Below are 26,892 nucleotides of genomic sequence, written 5' to 3' on the forward strand. Positions count from 1 at the left end.
TTTTCGTAAAAATCATTTATTCTACATTCGCAAAAACAGTTGGTTTCATCAGTGATTTACATTGAAATATTTGTGTTTATGGTAACAAAAGGAAATTTTACCAGCTTCCGATGTTAACAAATGAGGTGACTTTGTTTCCAATATGGAACTTTGTTACAGCAAAATTTAACTGGTTTCATTATAGAATCTATTGACGATTTCCTAAAAACGACACTTGTGATTTATAAATATTTCTAAAAATATTATTTATAGTCATTTGTTCACATCACAATAATTTTAATAAATAATTTTTTTCAACAAATTCTTAATTTCATTATTATAATATTCTTTACAAAAGGTGTGGTTTCGCTTGCACTATATTCCCAGCAATCTTTTCAAATTTCTCTCTCTCCAGTAGAGCGAAGATGAAGAGACTTCGTGCCAGTCTCAAGTGTTTCTGTGATACTAAAAGCTAGAAATTTCAAACATATATCATTAAAAAGAAAGTTCAGAAAAATCAATAAAATAAAACATCTAAATAAACATTTTCCAACCCAATTTAATTAATGGTCCGGTAAAATACTTCAGTGTTTTATTGCGGGCTGGTAAGATTAGAGATTAGGACTATTGGCATAATTTTTACACACACAAAATTATACCACTTAAAAAAATTTTTGACCTTTCTGTGATAACGTCCTCAATCATGTGTTTTTAACATTTTTTTTCTGTATTTAATTAATTTTTAGCAAACAAAACAGAAATAACAGCAATTGTGTAAATTTTTTACACCTATAAGTGAATAATATTACTGCTAAATTTTTTCTGAAACAATTCACATCTTTACTTATTTTTTGCTACAATATTATTTTTCGTTCTAACACTATAATTAAAAATACATAAATATTGATTTATTTTCGGCCAACATGCCAATGCATTGGGAGATAGTAACTTTCAAAAATTTAGATTCAGCAATAGTACAAATCTCAATATGTCATTACAGTGTGGCATCATTACTTCATGATTTTGCAATAATTGAGAAAAATAACATAGTTTTCTAAAAAAATTATTATTTTTTATTTTTAACAGAAAATATGTTACATTTTTAAGAATTAAAAAAAAAAAAGGAAATTAGTTTAAGTAAACAAATGGGAAAGAGATATTAATGTAATTTAGTCCAATGATTTTTCTCAAGATTAATTTCAGTCCCCAGGACTGAAGAGTGGCATCTATAATTATGCTATGCTGAGATTACAAATTTCTCAGACTTTTTGAATTTATGAAGTTGGCAGGTCTGTATTAAGATAAAATATATATATCATAGTTTCTAAACTAGAAAAAAAATTAATTCAATATTTTTGTGAAAATGGGAGATTTCTCACTTTGCCTAATATTCTGTATGTTACAAATTGGCAATCTTTTTATAGACAAATATTAATTAATCGTCGAAAAGTTAAAAACAAAACAACAAACCTTATTTTTTTGTTGCCAATCATTTTCAGATTCCTTTACAAAGCTGGATATTTCCTCAAGCAGAACTTCAGTTTGATTGACTTTTGTACTAAATTTCTTTTCTTCTCTCATTAACTCATCATAGTCGATTCCATTTGAAATATTTTTTTCCAAATCTAAGTATTGTTTTGCTCTAGATATAGGATAAACAGATGAAGTTATTTTCATTTAAAGTCATTCATGCATTTTTTTCAGAAGGAAAAAAATAAAAATACAAGATAAGAAAAAGTAAATTTAAATGAAACTGATTTGTTATCTGTTTTTTGGAAAAAGATAATAGATACAAGAAATAAATACTTGTTTACAATTAATTTTATCCACAAAAAAATTATTTGAGTTAATCTGTACAGATGCTAATTTGGAAGGCTGATAACAATAGACTAAAAAAATTTTTTTTCCTCAGGAAATCAATTAAATAAAACTATTATTCAAGTCTATCTATATACATATATATTAAGCAGAACATGTTGTGCCTGAATTTCTTAAAAAAAACCTTTTAAAAAGGAAAAGCAAGAGCCATAAATATCAGGGTTGTCTTACATGGTTTTACTATTTGTTTATAAATAGCTATAGAACTGCTACGAAGGAACAGCGTAGTATAACATAGACAGGATAGGATTACTTAATAACAAAAATGTGCGTGTGTTTTTTTAAACAATATACTGGAAGTATTATTTACCTTTAAAACTTACATTTTTCCTACAATCAAAATGTATAACTTAAACACTAAAGCAAAGTTTGGCAAATATTTTTTGGTGGTTCTTTCAAAGAATAATGTTAAACCATTATATATCTAATTAATAATATTTTAACTGAATGATAATACAGCAGTACTATCAGATATGTTTTTAAATAAGCATTTTATCTTTTGAAATTGGTGGTTTGATTTTTTACTACACACAAGGTTTAAATTTTGGAAGAATCAACCTGTTTTGATAGAATGTGACTTCTTTTGTAAAATAGGGAGTTTTTGGGTTCAGAAACTCAAATGTCCCCCACATACAAGCATAAAACCTTTTTATTTTACTGTTGAGTAATGTAAAAATAGAAAAAGTTAAACATTTTCTATTTTTACATTGCTGAAATGCCTGCACTACTAATGACAGAGTCTTTTTCAATGTTTGATCTGTCAAGAATATCAAAACACAATTATAATATCTAAGCATAAAAAGTATATCATAAGCATAAAAATATCATTATGCTTATATATGAAAAATAAAAAATTATTCCTGGAAACTCCTTTTGATCGCTACAAGAAAAATATTAATTTTGCTATTTCCATTGTAAAATAACCAACAGAGAACTAGTTCTAAGAGTTTATCAAACTTTATGTTTGATTGTAAATTATCAGTTAAATGCAGTATGGGACAAAAATCACAATTGATGCCTTCAGCCACATAATAGTTTATGTTAATACCTCCAACAGCATAACAGTAACAAAAACAGTCAGATCAATAGGCAGCAGTGTCCTGTCTTGTAAAATTTTGCCATCTATTTATTACAAGCAGGCAAAATATTACCTTTCACCTTTTTCAGTGTTGATCAAAAGTTAGAGATTTTTTTAATGAATCTATTTTTTTTTTCAAAATAAAAGTTCACAAATAAATTCTTAAATATGACGGAACTAACAATAATAAACAGAAAGACAATAATTGAAGCAAGCAGAAACAAACAATTTTAATTAATGTTTCTTAAAGTTCAAATCAAACATGTGGGTAAGTAGACTAAAATTAAACTTTAAATTTTTAGGACAAGCTTTTAATGGGTTAGGTCAAATTTTTGTTGGTGTTTAAAAAAAAAATCTTTCAAGCTGTAATTTGTCACTTCACCTTAAAGTACAAAAAGTCTAAGTTACAATGGTTTTAATGTTGCCACTTTTAATTATGAGTTTCTTTTTTAACACTCTTTATTTTAAAAATATAAAGCAACATTTTAAATCCAAGGCAGTATTAAAATTTAAATTCCAATGATAAAATAATAGATATTGAAACTTAAGTAAATTTTTAATACTTCAAAACAGAGTTGTCCAAAACGAAAAAAAAAAAAAAAAAAAAAAAGTAACTTTACTTTTTTATAAGGTGTTCTTCATTTTTGAGGAATGAAATTTAAAAAGGCGTGAACTTCAAATGAATTTGCAAATTTCTGCTATTAAATAACAAAATTATATTTTAACTAACAAATAATTATGCGATGTATCTAAATTATTAATTATGTTATCTAAAAATTATAAATTGAAGGTTTAACAAATAAAAAATACTTGCACATTGTTTCCATTTTTTACACCATTTATGAGTTTTTTCAAATGGAAAAAATTTCGAATGTGAATAAAATTAATGTAATTTTTTATGCATTTCTTCAATTCTACAAATTTACAGCTTGTTCAAAATTGATGTCACAAACTATAATCTTCCTTGATCCAAGATAAGCTAGAAAGGTCATTCAAGCTCATCTCCAAGCAGACCTTATTTTTTAAATTTCATTTTATTTTAAGTTGCAGGATTTTTTTTTTATAAAGCAGCTATATTTATTGACAGCCTTAGAGCAATAACAACTACTTTCATGAATACAGAATACATGGGAGTGCTTGTCATTGTCACCAACTCTATACTAATTTATATCATCTTCATGCATAAAAATCAAAGAGCCTAGGGAAAAAAAAACTATTTTAACAAAAGGTTTTCATTCCCAATGAGTCCCAAGTCCAGTGCATGAAACACACATCTAGATGTGTATTGGTGATATCTGCCAGTAAGCAAAGAAAGAAGCCTGGATTGAAAATAACACTAACAAAGCATTGACAAATACTTACAATATTTTTATTACTTCAGAATTTTCATCCTTAATTTTAGAAATGAACTCCTTTCTCTCAAATAGTTTTTCAATGCTTTTTACAACATCAGGCAGTGTAATCAGAGGTTGTTCCTGATTCTCAATATCATCTGAAGTGTTTAAAATATGAATAAGTACAAAGCTTTAAGACTTTAATCAGTGGTGCAAGCTGCACTTAAAAACGTAGAGAGTGGTAATAAGACTACTCAATTTTATTTCTTATCCAGTTAAATAACACATCTTTAACTACCAAAGCACCTTTATAACGATTCTGAATTTATTTCCAGCTCTATATTGTGACGTCTAAATTTTTAAAATTGAACTGTTCATTTAACATTTTAGTTTTTACGAATAAAACAGTCACCACTGTTTATATTGTTTGGCGCAGCTTGCACTCCTACTTTAATAAATACTTCAGCATATATTTTTAAAACAGAAAATTAAGTTAAAATAACATGACAAAGAAATAAATAGAAATGAGTTAATTCATTTATCATGTTAAACAAAATTGCTTTAAATATTAGTTTATTTAATGCTCGATTTCATGATTGCTCCATGTGACATCATAATTTTATTGAGAATATTCGGGGAGCTCTATTGTTGTAATAGTGAATATGATTATTGATTGCAATTAATATTTCTTAAAATAAAATAAACAAGTTTTAAAAGAAATTTGCATTTTGTTTTAATTTTAGTGCTACTGGGAACTCTAAGCACAGAGGGTGGGACTGAAAGTGTAAATTTCAAGGCCTAAAATGAAACAAAAATTATTATTCAATTAGCACTGACTTATTTTTTATTCAGATTCTTTATTTGATTATTAAAAAATTTTTTAATACATTTTTTAAAAATTGATCACAAATTTTTTACCACTAAATTTATTTGCTTTTTGGAATAGAAAACTTAAATTAGTAGGTATTTTGTTATAACATTAAAAGATATAAACAAGTTTAAAACTAAAATTTCAAAATGGTTGGTTAAAAATTAAATCTTTTTTCATAAACTTACCACTCAAAACTTTATAAGCAGAAACAAATATTGAATCAGGACTTAAATGTGTTTCCTCGACTTTAGCTTGCTTCATAAATTCTTCAATTTTTTGCTACAAAAAGTGATAAAAACACTTAAGATAAAATCAAAAGAAAGATCTAAAAAATGTTGACAATAATAGTTAACAACTTAACTCCTTATTCCAAAAAGGATATTAATATTTTTCTAATTATAAATAGAGATAGACTTTGTGTTGTAGGGCAAAACTAGAAAAATTGACAATTAGCCAGTTGTTAAGTTAAGTTTAATCAAGTTTCGTTTCATTATTTATCATCAACTCAACCTTGCTAATTTTGTCAATTATTTAAATAAAACACAAATAAATTATAATTTAATAGTTCATCTACATGTTTACTTAAAAGTACACTTTATTTCTAACAACTTATAATTTTTAGGAACAAATTAAAATTTTACCGCTTTTATAAATTAATGTTTTTGTTTAGCATTTCACCAGTAGCTAAAGTAAATTTCAAAATTGATATTATATCGTATGGTTGTTAGTTAAAATGTTTTTATATTAAATACCATAGTTCTCGTACATAACAATTATAATAAACTAAAATCAAAATATTAATAAAAAAACGATACTTTGCTCGAATTATAACATTAGTAACTAACATAAGTAATTTGATGATTATATATGTAACAGTTACACATAAAATTTTCAAACCTGATTTTCTACTAAATCTTTTTGGTAAATGTGCTCATTATTAAAAGTTAAACACTAAAGAAACTTTATTTCAAAGTTATTAAGGTTAATATTGTTGTAAGGTATTAGTACAGAGGACACAGGTTACAGAAAAGCTTAAATCGACTAATTACCTAACTGTTGCAAATTCACAATTATGAAAATAGTATATTCTTAGCACAAAAAAAGTGTCTTTTCATGTTAATTACAAAGTTTTCAAAAAATATCTTTAAAAAAAGGAAAGAGAGAGAGAGAGGAAAATGTTATAAGATTTAGAATTTAATGTTAATAATTAATCAAAATGGTTTCCTACCTGCCTAAAGAGACATGATTCCTTTTCAGAGTCCACAAAATGGAAAATTTTGTAAAGCAAATCTTTAACATCCTGCCAGTACTCCTGGTGTATATTTATTAGTAGATTCAGGAACTCAATTCGTGCTTTTTGATTCAACAAATATTGGAGAGGCTGTGCAATATTTTATGTACATAGAAACATAAAATTAAAAAAAATAAATAAATAAAAGGTAGATAGAAAAACAAATTAATAAAAAAGGTATTATAAAATATGATTTTGGATAATATGTCCTTTAATATTTTAATAAGATATACAATATAAAATAAATAATCATTGATAATTTAAAGATTCATTTCTCAAAAAACTGAGACAGAATTCCCAGTAGCGTAAACCTCATCAATTATGACAGAACAGCCCAGGGTGGGTCAAGGCCTTCTAGGCATTTCCGTCCACTCCTACTGGCAAATTTTTGCCTTGAAGGATGAAGTTATTGCTGCATAAGACATTCATACATCCCAATCTGACTTAAGCTTCAGAGGCATAAAAGATGACCATAAGATTTTGGGTACCTTTAAAGGTAAGATCCTGAAAAGCATCTTTGAAGGAATTTAGGATAATGGTAAAAGAAGAAACACCAAATTATACCACCTGTTCAAAGAATCTAAAAGAAATTTTTTCAGTTAAACAATTAACATGAGAAGAAGAGGAAGATTCAAACTTAGATGGATTGACATAGTGGAGGAGTATTGTTTTTTTCTCAAGGACTCAAAAAATTCAAATTATTAAAATTGGCCAAATCTGAAACTAGTTAGAGCTTTTATTTTGTGACGAAAAATCTACGGTGTAATAGTTCATAAATCTTACTTATAATAATTGATTATATAAAATCAATTTCAGTATATGTTGATTTAAATCATATATAATTTAACTAAGATGACTTAAAATTAGTTGTAGCTTTTATTTTGTAATGAAAAATCTATGACTTATGTTCTCTTATTTATGATAAATCAGTTTAAAGATATGCTAGTCAATGTCGTATCTTTGATTTAAAAAATTAAGATAAATAACTTTAGGGATACAAAATGAGCGTCTTGAGAGTTATTTTTAATAGACTGCAAATTATTAAAACTTTTTCGACCCAATTATCTGAGAATCATTGTTTTTATGAGGTCTAACATTACATTAGGCCAGATTTTTCTTCGTTTATTCCATTAACTTCATTTACTACCTAGTATTTTTTTTTGAGTATAATTTTTTTTTTATAGATTTATAACAATATTTCAACTTACACGTGAAATGTTTTCGAGACTGTTTTTATAGATTAGACGTGTTTCGTGACAATGTGCAATGGCTATCTGTCTACTTTGAGCTTCCACATGTTCTTCTATGGCATCAGAAAGATGTGATTTCAGCAGAGCCTCCTTCTTCTTTAAATATTCATTCACTTGGGCTGCTTTTTCAAATTTAGAACTAAAACAGAACAAAAATATATATATATATACAACACTTGTGAATTTTTTAATAATCAACAGTATTTCACCTTTTTTTTAAAAATATGAATTCTAAGAAAAAGTATGGATGAAGATTAAAGGATGCATTATATACAAGTTTTACCTAAAATTTAGAGGTTTCATATTCTGGGCAATTTGATGTGAACTAATGAGTTTTAAGATAATAATAAGAAAGCATTTGAAATTAATGTGAAAAGTATTAATTTCCTGATAAGCTTTAATAAATATTTTTCAATCTTACCTCAACTGAGCTGTTGACATTTCAAGTACTTCATCAAAGTAACCATTTTGAAATTTTTTGATAAGCATCACAGTTTTATCAGTTTTCATCTTACTGCAAACTGATTTGATTTCACAAGTTTTCGACACTTTCAAGCTAAAAAAAATACAACTTTATTTTTGTAAAAATGCAAAATTATAAAATTAAACTATATATTAATACACTTAAATTCACAAAACAAATTATCTTACGAATTCTTTAAAATATGAATTTCCTTAGAAACCTCCAGTTTAGAAAGTCCAGGTATATTTAGTATAGTATTATCCTCATCTTCAAACTAAAATAAAAAAATATAATTAAAAACTTGAAATAAAATAATCTACGCCTGCAGCATTTGATTTTTTAATGGAGAGTATACAAAAGTCTTCAACAAAGTAACTAAGTGTCAGAGTACCAGTTTTGGTAATTCTATAAAAAAACTGCAGAAGGTAAAAATAACTATTCAAATAGAACATCTTTCTCCCCAAAAATATTTAATTTTAGTCTATTATCATTAGCATAAGCCAGAATTCAAATGTTTAATTTAAGAAGAATTCAACTAATAAAACAATAAGGAAAATGTAAAAACATTAATTTGTGGTAATATTATAATAAATGTTGGTTTAAGTTACAAAAGTATAATTACATTAGAATTAGAGTGTATTTAAAGAAAAGTTGTACATAAGCTATTAAGAGATTCTTCCCTTTCCGATCAAACTCAACTGTCGAAAGGGTGGACATGAGTCCAAATATGCTTTTAATTCTCTTGATTTAATTTTCACAAATAAACTAATAAAGGATATTTACTCTATTTGGAAGTATGTTTTGATACGTGTAAAATACAAGGTCACCAGACATAAAGCCTGCAGTATTTTAGAATTTATGCTAATTTTTCCCGACAAAATTCTGCTAATAAAATTCTGTCACCGACAGTTTTTAATAGATAATTATATAGTATACAGTTGCATGGTTTTAGATTTTTGATAAATATCTTTAATTTATGCATTTTTTTTAACGTCATCCAAATCAGTTTAAACTGTAATAAATTTAGGTTTAAATCTAAAAACTACATATTTCTATATATTTGAATATACACACATTTATAATTTATTAGTTTTAAATTACTTACTCAAGACTACAAATCACATCATTTTATTGATTCAAAATTTTGAGGAAAAATTCATAGGAGTTATAAAAATTATCAAGCGTTATTTCTCAAAATCAAATAGTCTGACCCCTTTATTTTATGACTTTTTTGAAAGGTATTGTGCTGTTTAATAATACTACATCATCAAAAGTTTTCTAAGTATGAAAATATCAAGAAAACACAAATAAAAAAATTAACCTAAAATCCAAGATAGAGGCCTCTTAAAAAAGTATTCCTTTAAATATAACAACAAAAAAAAAATAGTATCAGGATTTTGACGTATACATAGTAAATTTAGCAAGGAAATAAAGTGTATATCACTTCCATGAAGCTGATTTGTCAAACTGGCTGTTTTATTCTTATATAAAATGCCTCCCTATAATAATTGAAAATAATATACAAGATATCAATCAGGGGTCCCACGACCTGGAAAAAAAAGAAGTGGCAAGACTACTGAAATGTTTTTAAATTTATCTTTTATTTGTGAATTACAAAATTATTCCAGAGTTATTTTTTGCACCCATATATATTTCCCTTAAATTTAACATTTATTGAATGCTTGAAACATGTGGACTTATCTCATTTTTGCTATCACTTTAAAAAAATTTCCAGACTGTGAGAACCCTGTAAATGAACAATAAAATCTTTAAGTACCTGAAAATCATTCAGGAGATTAGTTAGCACAAGACTGCTAAGTTTTTCTTCATTTTTAAAGTATTCTTCAACATCTCCATAATTTAAAAAAGGCAACACCATATTCTCATCAGCTATATCAGATACATCTTTCAAATTGGAAATTAATGTAGAAATAGATTTGAGTGTTGTAGATAGCTAAAAACACAACAAGGAATTTGATACAAATGAAAATATAAAGTATACGACAAGCTTTGTAGTGGTTCAAAATAAAACATTTTCAAAACATATAATAAGGACAACATTTTACAAGAAAATCAGGAAATTTTTTGGTCCAATGCATACATACTATTTTTAAGAAAGGGAAACAAAGGGCTAAGAATATAGTGTAATGCACTGCTTAGAAAATTACGTTTTGTGCAGCATATTTTTTTAATTCACCACGATATTAGAAAAACGGATAATACTCAATGTTTTTAAATAAAAAATTAAGATGGAAATGAATTGATCCAAAATTATTTTACAAAACTGTGCGATTTTGTGCATACATATATTCTGTAAGAAATCTCTTAACCAGAATTTTCTTGATATTGGAAATAGATTCAACAAAATAAAGATAGATTGATATAAATTGAAAAGAATTTGTTATTCATTAATTAAATAAGAGGTGAATCCTTTAATAAAAATTTTTTTGTTTCAATTTTGATTCATCAATAACTTGTTCAGATGAAGAAACAGGACAGATAAAGAAGAACCCTAGTTTTTCATATTAGCTCCTTTTAATTTGAAACATGTTTCAGATTACATTTTTTTAATAAAAACATACTAGTTTTGATATTGATAGATCTAAATTTTCTTATTTCGTTCTTAGCAAAAAAAAATTCTAAAAAAAATCCAAATGATTAATTTAAAATCATGTATTCCTCAAAATGCCACGAAAGATCGCTCTTATTTTAATAGATGATATGACAACTTTAGATATTGAAGATGTGACAGAATGAAAACTTTATTGAAAATTACACTACCATTTTTTTAATATATACATGTTTTAATACAAATCTATATAATATTAAATTTAAGGAAAAAAAATGATGTTTCAGACTAAAATTATTATTTAATCACAAGAGTTGTTCATTTATTTTACAGGGCTTACTTAGAAGAATTTTAGGTTATCAAAATCCAGGTTCTCAGAATAAAGTTAGAATAGTAAATTTTAAGAAACCAAAAGTAATCTCTTCATTTTGTATAAGCAATTAAAAAAGAAAAATTTCTTAATGATAAAGGTTTTAGTAAAGGTCCGATACAACTACTTTAATATTCAACAGTATTAATTACAAAAATAAGTAATTAAAAAGAAAAAAATAAACATAGTTCTCATGAAACATTAGATTAGAGAAATAAGATTATGTAATTCAGTCACTTCTCCATTTAAATAATGCAACAAATAATGTAACAGAACTAATTTTATAATTTTTACAACTGCAATAAAGCTGTTTTTTCTCTCCATTTATTTACCTGAGCTATACCTTGCGGTACTTTATTCAATGAAAAATCATCAAACAGTCTCCTTAAACTTTTATTTGTAGCTTCACAGTTTGAAATTTCTTTCAAAAGAACTGCTTCATGCTCTCTAAAAAAAACAGTATTTTAATAACAGACAAATAATTTCTACAGTTGTTTATTTTAATCACAAAATATTGGAAAATTATATTAACTTAACATTATTTTTAATCAAGCAAGGGTTGTGAATTTTACTGCTAGTTGAAAACAGAGTTAGTATATGCAGACATAGGAAGTACATCTGTTATTTTTCCCCAGAAAAAGAACACTACTGTCCTGATTGATTAGAACATGTCAAAAGTACAATATTTGGTGAAATATTAAAAAATCAGGTGCACAATTGCAAGCATTATATTTGATATTATAGCTTTCTATGGAAGTCTGCTTCATGCAAATAATTAGTGAACAAAGCTATAACATTTCTTTCAGAAATATAAAATTTATTATTATTTAAAAAAAAAAGAAATTCATTTCAAAAAGGTATATTTTTATTATAAAATTTCAGCATAGTTTTAATTTACATGACTATGCTTTCAAAAGTTCTTTTATTTTATATATAAGTTTATTTTATATGCAAATTTATTTAATATTGATTATTTTTGCCTAATACAGTAGGGAACCGATTATACGGAACGGTCGGGACCATCGCTATTCCGGATAACTGATTTTTCCGGTTTTCTGAATCGCTACAAAAAGCCGTTTTTTTTATTGTTAAACCCAACTAAAAAAATATATATATTGGGAAATAATCTTAAAAATAAGAAAAAACGATGAAGTAATACACTAATGATTATTTCCAAAATGATGGTAAGGTAAACATCTTTAAAAAAAGAAATAAAAATCGTAAAATCTTACGAGGAAAAAAATTTTTTTTTAAAAAAATGGTGAGAAAATTTATCTAATTTTGTTCCGGTTTTTTGGTTTTCCGGTTTTCTGATTTCCGGATAACGGGTTCTGTACTGTATTATAGCGAGATATTGTTTCGTTATGTTACTATACCATACAAAATAAAAATTTCTATTTTTATTCCTTTTAGTACTTAAAACTTCAGTTTGTAAGTAAGCACTTTTGATAGAGAAGATTTTAGTTTTGTCATGATTACACATAAATGTCTGTTACGCAAAACTTCGATATTAATTTCATTAAAGTAAAAACATTTCTACCTAGTTAATAAACTAGGTCTTTAGATTGTATTGTTACTCGAAATTAGCTATACCATGCTCAATTTTCAAACATTTCAAGATAAAAAGATTTTTTTTATTCCTTTCAGAAATAGCACTAGTTTGAAAATTAAATAGTAAAATAAAAGTTTAAACAAATAAAACAACAAAATCAGTGTTATATACAAAAATAGTGCAATTAAACAATAAGCATTATAAAAAGCTAAACATGAACATCATTTGTGACAGTTAATAGTTTTTAAATTTATTTTATTAAAAAGAAAAAGTAAACAAATGTAGCACTTAGTTATGAAATGATTTAGTGCTATTGTATGAAATCTTTTCTTTGCCCAAATGCACCTTAATTGTGTATCATCTTTAAAACTTGAATACAAAAAATTCAAATAGTTAATTATATAAAATTAACATAATCACATCAATTATTCCACACACAAGTATAGGCACAATTCATGCCATTTGATACTATATGTTGTCCAAGGGATATTGTATAGCTTAGAACAGTATGTAGAATGTAGATGCAGTATGTAGAACAGAAAATGCAATTCTTTCATCTGTTACTATTCTCATCAGTAAGAACAAACAACCCGTTAGCATTGTGAGCAAATCGACAAAAGCTAGGCTGAAATGATTAACCTTGTCTGATGCTTGTGAATAGGAAGTTATATTACATTAAAGGCAAAATTTAAGAGATAAGAGCAATACTGCCGAAAGCAGCAAGGTCAATTTAGTGTCATAATGGCAGACCACCAAATTTTCTTTCTTCTTCTGAACATGAAGAACCACGCAGGCTTACCGCTCCTGTATGCCAAGGACACCATTCTATGTCTCTGTGTTTTCTTATATAAAATAAATCTTACTTATTTAAACGTATAGTGCACTGCCTCATTCACTTCTAATGTAATCTATTATTTCTAATTCTGAGTGGCAATATAATAAAGAACTAAAAATATTGCATGGCTCTCAGAAGTAAAAACAGAGCTCAGTGAATGCAAACTTTTGGAAAATAATTGCGGAAAATACTAATGACAGGAGTGATTGTGGCACTTGAAGTGCTCAATAAAAACTGTGTGTCTCTATGAGGATGAAACATTTGTTGGCAAATTTTAGCATCTGTTTCCCCTTTAATTATTGAAAATATTGCACATAAATAAAAAGAAGAACAATCATAGAGATATCTTGGAATCATAAAAAAATTTATTTATCTCTCTAAAAAGTAAACCCTTTGAGGGATTAGAAAATGAAATGGTAAAAATTGCAAGAATACCTACACCATGTATCATTATATAAAAATCCATTTAGAAGAGAAAAAAATTTTTTAACTGCAGAAATTTTTAATAATTACAATAATATTTTTCTTTGTTCTTCTAATGAATTATATTTTCTTTCCAAGTGACTCAGTTTCTCTGTTAAAAACTCAGCTTGTTCTCTAAAATTGAAAAATAAGAATTATTTAAATTGATAAAAGAAAATCAAATTGAAATAGATAAGGCACTTTATTGATATTTAGATTTGAATATAACTACTGCTAACACATTTAATTTTAAGTAAACCACAGTGTTATATTCCCCTCACAGATATTATTGGAAACCTCTTTTGAAAGGTGTGTCAATGTGAAAATTGTATGCACAATTTTTTATTAGTTTGTGAAAAAAAGGATCTTAATTATGAGTGATCTGTATATACTTTATTAGAAAATGTGAAGAATCTTCTCATAATGATATTAATATGTGGAAATAATGTCCTGCTTTTGGAAGAAAAAAACACAAAAACCGTGTATTTCAAAACAAAAGAAAAATTTTTGTAAAGTGTTCATTTTAACAAAAAAAAAAAATTGTCAAGGATCTATTAACAGATCCAATTTTTCCCTAAATGACCCATAATTTATATTCAAATTGCCTGAAACCTGTTGTTAATTGCTACCTGTATTTTATAACTGTGGCTGCACAGCCAATTCATTTTTTGGTTTGTAATCAACTCTGTAGCCTTATAATTTTGAACCTTAAGACAAGATAAGTCAAATACCACTTGAACAATTTAGATCACACTGTAAAACAATATCTGTATAATAAAATACACTAAAAGTTTAAATGCACACATAGATCTATACATACATAATCACACCACCAATGACATGTTTACGCTGATTACAATTGCATTTATACTTGCATTACATTAAATAAATACAGAGGCTTGTCAGAAGGTGGGTTTGAATCAGACCATTTAGGCAAATCTACTTCTGTGTTTTAATTTCTGGTTTATCACAGCCTAGCTGTTTCAAAAACTTGGCGACCATTTTAACTAAGGTTCTGTTAAGGAAATCTGGGAAGATTTATATATCAGTATGTACACTAAAACTATTCTTTAATTTCGACAGTGACATCAGAAAAGCTAAAATATATTCCAACAAACTTGAAAGATAAAATTTCGAACAATTCCTAGACAAACTACTTCAAATATTTTCTTTCACTTATTCCCAGTTGACTGCTAATATTTTTTCCAAACGCAAGAACTTTGTAAAAGCAATAATTTTTTGGCAACTGTAATCGGATATGGAAATATCTCAGAATTTCTTTTTATGCCAAGTTTAAGGCAATAGTTAGAAACAGGTACAAAAGACCGTAAAAAAAGCAAAAGAAGCAAACTCTACTTGCAAGCCACTGTGAATAAAAACCTTGCAGTGGCACTAACCTCCTGGCGATTGTAAATGGCATGAAAAAGTATCACTAGGGAGTTATACCTTCAACATTTTTAGCCCTCCCCCTCAAAAAAAATAAGTACAGTAGAAAACGCTTTGATTCTAGTAAATTTGGACTATCATCAGCTAAAATTAAGCAACAGCATCATGCCAAATGGATGTTGAATACAATTAATCACTATCTTTATTCTGATGGGATGAACAGCATGAACCGCTAAAAATATGTTTTACATAATACTATAATAACATAAATCCATCAGTAAGAACAAAATATAATAAATAAATAAATTATTATTTTATTCATTTTATTAATACTTAAGTTTCAATTTGGTGCATTATTATAAATGATGTTTAATACTAATATACTGATAGTTTAGTTTTTTAACCCCCATACAAAAAACAGGTAGTCAGTTAGTTCAGCATAAAACAAAGTCTCATGTTTCAAGGTTTGGGTAATAAAACCCTTCCTTTTACTGTAACTCAATAATTTTGCACTGTGTGATTAGGTAGAATCAGAAATATTAAAAATAGGTTATAACGTCAAAAGGTATATTAGAAGAGAAAGATTATGAATCAGAATTTCTAAAAAATATAAAATCAAATAAAGAATCAAAATTATTGATTGTATTTGAAGAATCAGTTCTAATTAAAAACAATTTTCTAAATGTCAGTACAGTTATCAGTTTGGATAAAAAATTTAAATATATTTAAATTTTAATACCCAGAATTTTTTTAAAATTACGATAACTAAACCTCATTTTGTATATATTCTAAAAATATATTTATAATTAAAATGAAATTTCATTATGAATATATTTATGATAAATGAAAATAAATTTTATATATTCAAAAGTATTCTAAAAATGGACGCAACTGGGGGTCAGCAAAATGGGACTCGAAATCAGCAACCGAATATTTGTTTACATAAGGAAAGCCAAGTGTTTTTAATGTCTCTAGAAATTATTTTTCTGAATTCATTTTCAAATGTTAATTATTTAAGAGATTTATAAAAGAGAACTTCTTAAACTTTTCCACATTGTATCAGAAGATATAAAAACTATAAAATACCTCAAAGATCAGTTTGGCTAAAAAGTTTTAAATATATTAAATTTTTAATACCCAGAATTTTTTTAAAATACAAATAAAGTATCTAACCTGATTTTTTTTTTTAAATTATGTTTAATTTAAATGAAGTAATAATATTTCTGTATTGGAGCCTATGTGTCAACTACTTTGGCTAAAAGGGCTTTTAACTCACAAAACTTTTAAAAAGAAATAAAAATATGTAGCTGTTTGCCCAGGAGAAATTATTGTCTTGTTATAGACTCTTTTTAGGACTTTTTGGTGCAGATAACAATGTGGAACTTTTTCTGATAATTAAGCAAAAAATTGCTTTTGCCAATAATAATTTTAAAAAAATACTCTTTTTCATTTTTCTTTTCTTCTTTTAAGTACTCCGATTCATTAGCAGCTAATTCTTCCAATGCCTTCATTTCTTGAGGAGTAATAGAAGCATATCTAGAAGTAAAAGTGCAAATTACAAATCAACCATCAATCAAATGAAGATTGTCATTATGTAATAACATTTCAAGCAATATTTAATTATTACATGGCACAACTGACAATTACTTACTCATCTAATTCTTCTGAGGTCAAAATATTATCTTCATCTAAAGTACAAAAATATTCTAAAAACGGACGCAACTGGGGGTCAGCAAAATTGGACTCGAAATCAGCAGCCGAATATTTGTTTACATATGGAAAGCCAAGTGTTTTTAATGTCTCCAGAAATTTTTTTTCTGAATTCATTTTCAAATCTTTATTATTTAAGAAATTTATAAAAGAGAACTTTTTACACTTTTCAACATTGTATCAGAAGATATAAAAACATAAAATACCACTAGGACACAGGCAGATATCAATTAACAAGACAAGTTTTCGTTCTTTTGAAAACAAAAAAATCTACCGCTATTTCCACAACTGCTTACTGCCATCTTTAAAATCAAATATTTCTAAACAAAAATAATAGCATTCATTCCATGATTCATTCTAATGAATTACTTTTTGTTTGGTTGTTGGTTTTGTTTGGTTGAGATGAAATATTTTCAAAAAAAATCTGGCAAGATTGTGATTTTTTAAATTTTTAATGAAAAAAATTCTAAAAAATTATTTTATCTGATTTTTGTATTAGTGGCAACATTAGTACCATATGGCAACAACATCCTTTTCTTTACAAGTTTTGCTGTCTGTCACAAGTCGTGGGCAATAGTCATTTTTATTTTAAAAACTAATGAGCTTATTAATTTGATTTAAAGAATAATTTTTGTATATTAATGGCAGAAACAGAAACGGTTTCAATTTTAGTTTCAGCTTTTCCTAGTATAGATGAAGAATTATTTGATTATATTGAAGGTATTTTGTTTGTTTACTATTTAAATAATGCTCGCTTACAATATAATATTTAAATTACTAATTATTTTCTTAAAATTTGTAACCATTCATTTTGATGCATTAATTCATTCCTAAAATGAAAAATAATGTATTGTTGATTATTTGTGTCATTTTTACCTAATGTTCTAACATAATGCTTAATAAGTAATCTTTCAGTTTATTTAAAATTAATCTTACTTATTATTTTAGGAAATAAATTATTTTAATCTTCATTACTAGCTCGACAAATTTAATAAATTTTTATTTGTTACTTTATTATATCATCTTTATACCATATTTATAAAAAAAGTATGTGTACAGGAAGTCGATTTTGAATTAAAGTGTAGGTAAAGTAATATTTGATTTTTAATACTTTCGCTTTTTTTTAATTATGTATTTCAGGAGTACTAGATGATAATAAAAGTGAATTTGAATCGTCTGAACATGTATATGAGGCTATTGGTGACATGTTACATGAAGTTGCTGGGGACAGTAAAGATGAAAATGAAATTAAAGATATCTGCTCTAGACTTTTAAGAGCTTTAAAAAGGTAAGATCTGTCATTGAACCCAAACTTATAAGGATGTTTGTTTTCAATAATCATGAAAGAAGAAAACTAGGTATTATTAAAAAATTTATAATTTACTATTTTCAGAGTGCTGTAGATTCCTAAGTCAAATTGGTTTTTCTCCAGTTCTATAGTCAAGTCGCATTGACTCTGACTAGCTTATGTTGCAAAAAGTATTGAGTAAACCAGTTTAATCTTTTGAATAATTTTAGCAATCCAGATTTTTACCCTGTTTACCAGATTTAATAACCCTGTGAATCAGAGCAGGGGGATATTTCCTTATCTACATAACTACAATCGTCAAGGTGGCAGACTGATTTTAAACTTACAATTTTTTTTTGAAAATAACGTAGATGTTTGCCCCGGGGTGGCTACGAATTATACCTTTTGAGTTGGTCCCTTTCTGCGAAGTTTAATTTTTAGTTTCTCCGGGGCTGCTGCTTGGAAATTGTCAAGACTTGTCGATTATTCTGCCACAGATCATGATATGGAAATCTCCCCCGATTGAGTTAATTTGTTATTGTCAAAATATTCAATTTAGGCAACAAAACAAAAAAAAAATTGGGAACTTTGAACTTTTTTTTTTAAATCCTTAAAAAATTTTATAATAAGCCCAGGAAACTAATCATTCTCAGAATTTTCAGTAATAATGAGCAGTCTATAATAAGATTTAAACTAATATGCTTCCTGTAAATATTTTACTATGATTAATGAAATTTTTATGTTCAATCAAATCTGAATGCATTAATTTATACAAAAAATGATCTTACTTTTCTTTTCAAGATTTACCTTTTGAAAGGGAGTGGAATTTTTTTTTTATGATGTATAATGGCTGTGTTTAACAGAATGTTTAAATTCTTGTTGCAATTTTCTTAGAAAGGAATTTTTTCACCCGGAGAGCACCATATGCTATGTATCTGAGAACTCTTAATCCTATGCCACTTGTTCTTATATTTAAAAACATTAATTTTGATACCAATTCTAGACAAAAATAGTCATGTGGGTGATCAATTAGATTAAGAATAATGTATTTTTGTAGAGTTTTTAGGTAAGTAATTATTTTTCCAAGGAAAAACAGCTGTTTTTATTCCCATTAAAATTAATTCTGCATTACTTATTAACTTGATAGAAGCAAAAATTTTTGTGTGACGAAAGTTAAGACTTTCTACCAAAATTCTGTCGGAAAGTAAAATAGAGTTCTCAAGCATTTCTGCTATTCTTCTTATAACTTGATAACCTATGGCAATCGTACGTAAATATTTAGATAAAAATACACAAAAGGAATTTCATTTGAGTATTAGATTAGAAACTTCTGCTGATTTCTAAATTTGTTGCAAATCATCTTGGTTTATATTTTATTGGTCACAAGATAAATACTTATATTTCTCAAGAAATCAGTTTAATCTTATTGTAAAAAAAAAAAAATCTGTGCTATCATATGTAATTGATATTATTCCCATTTCTACTACTCATTTTTTCTTGCCTTTGATTTTTTCATAGGAAATTTTAAAGTTAAATATTATTGTTCAGGAGTGTAATTCTGGAAGAAAGAGGAAAAATACCTTGAAAACAAAATAACTTTTAGTCGAGATAAGCTTCTTTTGAATTTTTAATGCATTTTCAATAATATATAAATTTTTATGTATGTAAATAACAAATTAGATTGTTTGCTACTTATAAATTTGTTGCAAATCATTTTGGTTTATATTTTCTTGGTCACAGAACTTATGTTTCTCAACAAATCATTTTAAACTTATTGTAAGAAAAAAAAATCTGTACTATCAATTGTAATTGATATATTATTTCCATTTTCTACTATTAATTTTTTCTCGCCTTCGATTTCTTCATAGGAAATTTAGAAGTTATATATTGTTCAGGAGTGTAGTTCTGAAAGAAAGAGTGGTAAAAAGCATTGAAAACAAAATAACTTTTAGTCAAGATAAACTTCTTTTAAATTTTTAATGCATTTACAATATAATATATAAATTTCTATGTGTGTAAATAACAAATTAAGTTGTTTGCTGCTGATAAAGACATGTCATTTCTCAGAAATTTTTTTAACGTGTTTTCAGTAGTCTTGTGTAATTGTACATTAATATCTCAAAATAAGCATAAAAATTGACATCCTTATGATGTTTCAATACTTTGATCTAAAATTTTGTTATTTTTCATCCAATGCATTTTTTAATTAGATCCAAGTCAAAATTTAGTTTCTGTTTATTGACAATATATTAAAAGTTGTTTCTAATTTTATATACATTTATTTTAATAGTGAGCCAGAAGCTCAAAATAATTGCAATGAGAACAAAATTCTGAGTGCACCTGTTTGTCTTGGAAGCCTGGCTGAAAATTTTGATGATGAAGCTGAAGAAGTCACCAGCATATGGTTGAAACAAAAAGAATCTCCATCAGTATGTATCTTTAACTATAGTTGAATAAACTGTATTTTTATTGCTTTTTATAAAATAATGTAGGGTTTGTAGCTGTCTTCACTTTCATGGTACAAAATATTTTGTCCTTGTACCGATGTTCCTGATTTTTCAGTATGTTCAGAATATCCCATTTTCTATGAATATTAGTGTGGGTCTTAAAATAATAGATTCTAAGAAATTTCAATTAATAATGCTAGTAAAAATTGTGAAGTTCAATTGTTCCAGTTGTCAAACTTGTTTCAAACTTTTGGTCATCTTGTGAAAAAGAAATTCAGCTTCTTTGCTGTTGAATTTTTTTCTACAAAAAGTGTACTTAACATTTTTGGGTAAAAAAATTTTTTTTCTCTTGTCCATCAAATTGCAGTTAAAATTTTTTTTTTCATTTCTTATACTTATCTTTCTATTTTGCTGATCTTTGTTCCCAGATTATGATGCTTAACATTTTCTTATGTAATTAACTATTTGAATTGAATAAAATATGTAAATGTTAAAATCTTTTAGTATATTGGCTATTATTTTGACTTCTTACTCATTAAACATGTTTAAATATCAAACTAGTTTTTATAAAGTTTGAATTTTTTAAATTTTTGCTCTTATTTTTAAATTATACCTCTGTCAATTGTTAGAATGTTCCATTATTTACTTTGTACATAGTTTTAGTTGGCTCGCTTGTACTCTTGCCAACCCTTAGAAACTGCTTGATCAATTTTTTTTCTCTCGTCACTTTGCCTACACATTTCACTTGTTGAGCTCATATTAGAATGGATTATCACTAAAGTTACAAAAATAAAAGTTTTTGTTTTAGACTCTAATGATATTCATTAGTTAAAAAAAATAAAATTCTTAAATTTAATTGCTTAAAGACTAATTAGAAATTGAAACAAAGTAAAGACATATTGTTCCTCTTCAGAAAATAGAGCACATGGCTGCAAAAAATCTTTATTCAACTGTTATTTTATTTTATTATTATTATTTTTTTTTTTTGAAAACTGAATTACATTTCAAACTTACGTACAAATTTTATAATTAACTTTAAATGTAATAATTAACTTTGTTCTGTTTTTTTTTTCTACAAATTTCAGATTTTTTAAATATCTGTATTATTTTTTTTCTAAATGCTAGAATATATTTCTCGTAATACTAGAATATTTTTTCTTATATATGTTGATGAGAAAATAATTTATTATGTAAAAAAAAATTTCTTTCCCCCTTTAAATTTTACAAATGCTACTTTTGTATGTAAAAATTATAGTCTATTATTTATCTTCTTTGTACAAACAAACAAACATTTTAAAAAAAAAAAAACTGCATGTTGCGAAAGTTTTTTTTTTTGTTTGAAAGTGAAAATATCTAGCCCTGAGTTTCTAAAAAAATTCAGATAATTTTTTTGTCCAGCAATCACATGCCTGGGAATGTGAGGACAACGAAGCAGATAAATCAGAAGAATCTAGGATGCCAGCAAACACAGAAACATTTATTGCCCTTGAAGTTGTGGTGAAATAGCTTCAACAGCAAGATTCCACTGATCCTGTTCAATTGCTACATTTAAAAATATTAAGAAATATGACTGTTGAAAGAAGATTGTCCTTTATGAAACAGAGACCATCCTCCATGAAGCAAAGACCACCCTCCATGAAGCAAAGACCATCCTCCATGAAGCAAAGACCCTCATCTATGAAACAGAAGACCGTGTCCTCCATGAAACAGGCGACCGTGTCCTCCATTAAATAAAAGACTGGCAAATATTTTTTACTCACGTTGTAATAAATTTTTATTGTCATGTTAGGATAATCAGTGCTATACTGTACTCTATTACTGATTTGAAAAAACAAAGTGAGATGTCATACTCATCTTCTGTGGGTGCAAAAATATTAACTCTGTAGGCAATAGTATTTGCTAAACTGAATTACATGCTCAAAAGAAGAAAAAATCTTCACTTTTTGGATAAAATAATTGAGAAACAAATGACAGCAACAATAGCATTTTCTTATCAGAATGTTCCATAAACATTTCTCAATAATATATAAAATTTAATATTTTTTCATCTTATAGTTTTTATGTTCTGAGAAGAATAAATGTGAATTGTGTAAAATCTGAAAGTCTCCTAAAATGACAGCAATAACCTCATAACTTTTTTCTAATTTGCAGTGTTTATTATTTTTCTTCGATTTCAAACATGGTCATATCATAAAATTTGATTTATTATATGTTTATCATTTCTTTTAGTGTGTTGATCAGCGAAAACTCGAAAAAGCTGAGGCAAAATTGAAGTCAAAACAAGAGAGAAGGGATAATACAGAAAAACCTGCTACTGGGTATATTTTTTTTAATCATTATTATTTCTCTGAAATTCAAATATCTTAAATGTAAAATATGTTTTCCTTTTTTTTTTTAAAAAAAAAAAATTCATCTTTAATAGCTTGTTCATATCTTTAAACCTATTAAGTTATTTAAATTTCGCTAATTGTTAATTTCAATATTTTGACTAAAACTTTCTTGCTATCAGCCTTGAAAAATATCCATATGTAAGTCATCATGATGCAATACTTTCTAGTCGTACTTTTGAATTAAAAAAAAATTATCAAATGTATTGATTAAATGTATATGAAATGTATTAAATGTATATGAAGTTTTTACTCAGATTCAATATGAACATGTATTTGTTTGTATTTTCATTAATTAAATTTTTTTTTGGAGGAAATTTATATTTTGTATTATCATTTAGCATACTTTTTCTAAATGGCAATTACAAGGCTAAATATCTGAGCACTATCACTTTTTAAATAAAACTTCTAATTCTTTCAATATATTTATAAATATATATTTTCGTGTAGTTGTGATATTTTTCTACAGTAATCTTATTTAATTTGCAGTACTGTGTTCAGCAGTAAAGAGGCATCAGCTGTTCAAGCAAGTAGTAAAAGAGAATCCAGAATGGAGTCAAAGGGTACAAACAAGAGCATGGACATCAAAATTGAAAATTTTGACATTGCGTTTGGGGACAAGTAAACTATTTTTATTTTATATTTTCATTTATTATTATATTTTTTAACTTGTATTGGCAGTTTCCTAATATTAAATTGTTAAATTGCATTTTTTTTTTATCAAGGTAGTTTTTTCTCATCTGTCTGTTAAATTATCACTGTTTTAAAATTAAGTCTAAATTGTTCAATTTTTTTAAAAATCTTTATGATATTGATTTTTTAAACTATACTTGCAACTTTGTTCATTAAATATTGAGATTTATTTTACTTTTTCCTAATTGTGTTTTACATTTTGCTGGCAAACTTTGTTTCGTGTTTTTTTTTTCTTCGTGTTTTTGCCTTCAAGTAAGTACAGATTCGAGAATTCTGAGGTGTCCTAATGATTACAATAATAATGTTATTATTTTTTTGTTTGTTTGTTTTGTCGGTTTTCATCTACCTTCTGTATTTGTATCAGACATCGTTTTGAACAAGTTTAATATCTCAATTATTTCACCTTGAAATAGGCTTTTGCACCATTTAAGTGTATATTCAATCCGAATGCTTTCATTATATTTAAATTTTCATCATCTCAAACTGATTAAAAAGCACTTAGAAAATAAACAATAATCTTCTGGTTTCCACCAATTTGAAGAACTTAACTTTTCTATTTACTTGTTTGTACAAGTTTGTTTATGCCCATGAAGCAAGTAGGTCTTGTGATGAAAATTTTTTAAAGACTCTTCTTTTTTCTAATTTATCTGATGTGCAATCTTTATTGAATTTCTGCAAACAGACATATTTTGGACATTTTATTTATCCAATTGTGATTTCTAATGATAACGATTTTATTTATTATTTTTTTATTTTAGGACACTTTTAACTAGTGCTGATCTTACTTTAGTTTATGGCAGAAGATATGGTATGGTTGGACGAAATGGTATTGGAAAAAGTACGCTGCTTAAAATGATTTCCAGGTAAACATTAATATATAATTGTGATAAAATTTTTTTTTTACTTAAGCAGTTCAAATATATATATTTTTGTGTATTTGAATCTTTTTATTTTTTTTATTTGTTTTAAACTATACCTTAAACAGGGGTAGAAATTTTTTAAAAAAATTACTGGTCCATAGGACCAGTAACTAAAACATTTTACTAGTCCACACAAAACTTTACTGGTCCGTCTATGCGTTCCTATTAGCTGCAAATAAAAAAAAATTTAAAATTTTTGATTGAAAAAAATCATGATTTTTTTTTAAAAATCATAAATTTTTTATTTAAATCGCATTTTTTTTATTAATATTAATTTTGTATAAAAAATTAAAAAAAAAAAATTGTGAATAAGCTCTAAAATAGTTTTAAGTAACTCAAATACACAAGTTGCATAAATATACTTAGAATTTAAGAAGGAAATAAGATTAATTATACTACTTACTAAGATTAATTAGAAAAGAATATTTTAGCAATCAAGAACTATGATTTTTACTCAATTTTGAAGTAATCACAAAATTATTAAACTACATAATCATAATGTAACAAAAATAAACAATATGATAAAATAAAAATAAACGCATGTGCGAAACAAGATTTAACTTCGCCTTCCTCAGGATCGCGCGCTAGCTTTATTTATTTTTTAAAAATTTTTTGTTATTATTTTTTTTTATGGAGATCTCGCACGCTAGCTTTTTTTTCTTCTTTAACGGAGATCGGCTGCGTCTGATGGTGGTCCGGCGGACCACTGTTTATTATTTTATGCTGGTTTGACTCCGATTTTAGTGGTCACGGACCAACGGGCCACCGTTAATTTCGAGCCCTGGCCTTCTACGTTAGACTTAATAAACTTTTGTTTCAATCATATTTTAGGGGGACAGTGTACTAAACTTTTAATAAGCTTAAAATTAGTACAGTTATAAGGGTTATTTTAGATTATGTAATTCACTCTAAAAAAAATCTAATTTGTTGGAAAAACAGACCTCTGAAACTATTAGTGCGCAATTAAAGACCTGTGTGCAGTTAAATTTTAATTTTTTCGAAAACTTACATCAGATTTTTCTCAATCGCGCATTTTATCTTTGTTTTTATTCCTGCCAAGGATTCTATTTTGCCTTGTAATTATTTACAAAGTAGTTGTTAATTGTAAAGCTACTGCTATAGGAGACCTAATGGTTCGACAAAAATTAATTTTTTTTTCTCCTAAAAGCTTTTAAATTTTATTCATAATGTAGTTTGTCACTTTTTTATAATTTGATTGAAAGAATTTTTGTCCTAAAATGTATTTAATGTTTATTGTACAGTAGAGAACCATTTATCCGGTATCCAGATAACCGGGAAACCAGAAAACCGGGAAGAATTTTGCTTGGTTTTCCCGCTATTTTAAAGTATATAAGGATTATAAAAAATAAAAAAACAGAAATTTGACTCATCCTTAAAGTTGAGTAGAGGGAAAGGGGAGAATTCTTCTCCTCACTTGCCCAGAGGAACTTCAATTCTTCCCCTGACCTTGAAGATCATTAGATCCAGAGGGGGCAGGGAAGGGACAAATGTTTTATTTTCTCCTGTGTTTATTTTCTTTTTCTGATAAGCTGCCATCAATCAAACTTAAAGGAGTGGCAAGCTGATTTCCTTTTCTCTTTGATTTAGGAGGGGGTGGGGAAAATGCATTGCACAGGCATAGCAATGAATGTTTGAGTTAAGGAACTTGAAACATCTGGCTAAGAGTATTGATTTTAAAGGTGAAATGTGAGATTTATTTTAAATCATCCACTTCAGTTACTCACTTTTGTTATTTATTATAGTGAATTGTTTTATTATTTCAGATAATGCATTATTTAATCACCAGTTATATTCATCTATTTGACATCAATTAACAAGAAAATATTTTTTTGTTGAATAAATTTCTTAGAAATGCGATATCATTAGCAAGTTTTTCCTGATGTGCAATCACATCTGCTTTCCTTAAAAATAGTCTTTTAATAAGAAAGTAAAATAAAAGGAGAAGATTGTTTATTAATTTAAGCATATAATTATTTGTTAATAAAAGCAGGTGATTATTTTATAAAGAAGATAGTTTTTTTTTTTTTTTTTTTAATTTTGATTCTGTTTTTCTGATTCCACTGCCTTGTTTTTTTTCTTCTTTTAGGATAAATTTGTACTCAATAAAT

The 26,892-nt window shown here is 26.4% G+C and overlaps 2 protein-coding genes across 2 annotated transcripts in view; one reads left to right on the forward strand and one right to left on the reverse strand.

The window, feature by feature from the left end:
• Nucleotides 1–17,441, reverse strand: LOC107456772 (uncharacterized). The gene is made up of 13 exons (XM_087168212.1): nt 16,970–17,441; nt 16,759–16,854; nt 13,984–14,067; nt 11,416–11,530; nt 9,922–10,098; nt 8,333–8,418; nt 8,103–8,237; nt 7,640–7,820; nt 6,369–6,521; nt 5,326–5,419; nt 4,298–4,427; nt 1,450–1,621; nt 1–451 (listed from the first exon to the last, which is right to left on the reverse strand). Exons 1-13 carry the CDS (start codon nt 17,143–17,145, stop codon nt 329–331), a joined length of 1,722 nt encoding a protein of 573 aa, XP_087024338.1. The 5' UTR covers nt 17,146–17,441; the 3' UTR covers nt 1–328.
• LOC107456771 (ATP-binding cassette sub-family F member 3) overlaps nt 17,396–26,892 on the forward strand; it is a 25,067-nt gene continuing 15,570 nt past the window's right edge. Inside the window, exons 1-6 of the mRNA XM_016074716.3 lie at nt 17,396–17,748; nt 18,169–18,316; nt 20,607–20,745; nt 22,993–23,081; nt 23,640–23,771; nt 24,602–24,706. Coding sequence (XP_015930202.2) covers nt 17,670–17,748; nt 18,169–18,316; nt 20,607–20,745; nt 22,993–23,081; nt 23,640–23,771; nt 24,602–24,706 — 692 coding nt within the window. The 5' untranslated portion in view covers nt 17,396–17,669. The remainder of the gene's footprint in view (nt 17,749–18,168; nt 18,317–20,606; nt 20,746–22,992; nt 23,082–23,639; nt 23,772–24,601; nt 24,707–26,892) is intronic.

The sequence above is a fragment of the Parasteatoda tepidariorum genome, chromosome 1, assembly GCF_982258835.1.
Source record: "Parasteatoda tepidariorum strain Cologne lab strain chromosome 1, Ptep-v5.0, whole genome shotgun sequence".
In the NCBI taxonomy this organism is placed as follows: domain Eukaryota; kingdom Metazoa; phylum Arthropoda; class Arachnida; order Araneae; family Theridiidae; genus Parasteatoda; species Parasteatoda tepidariorum.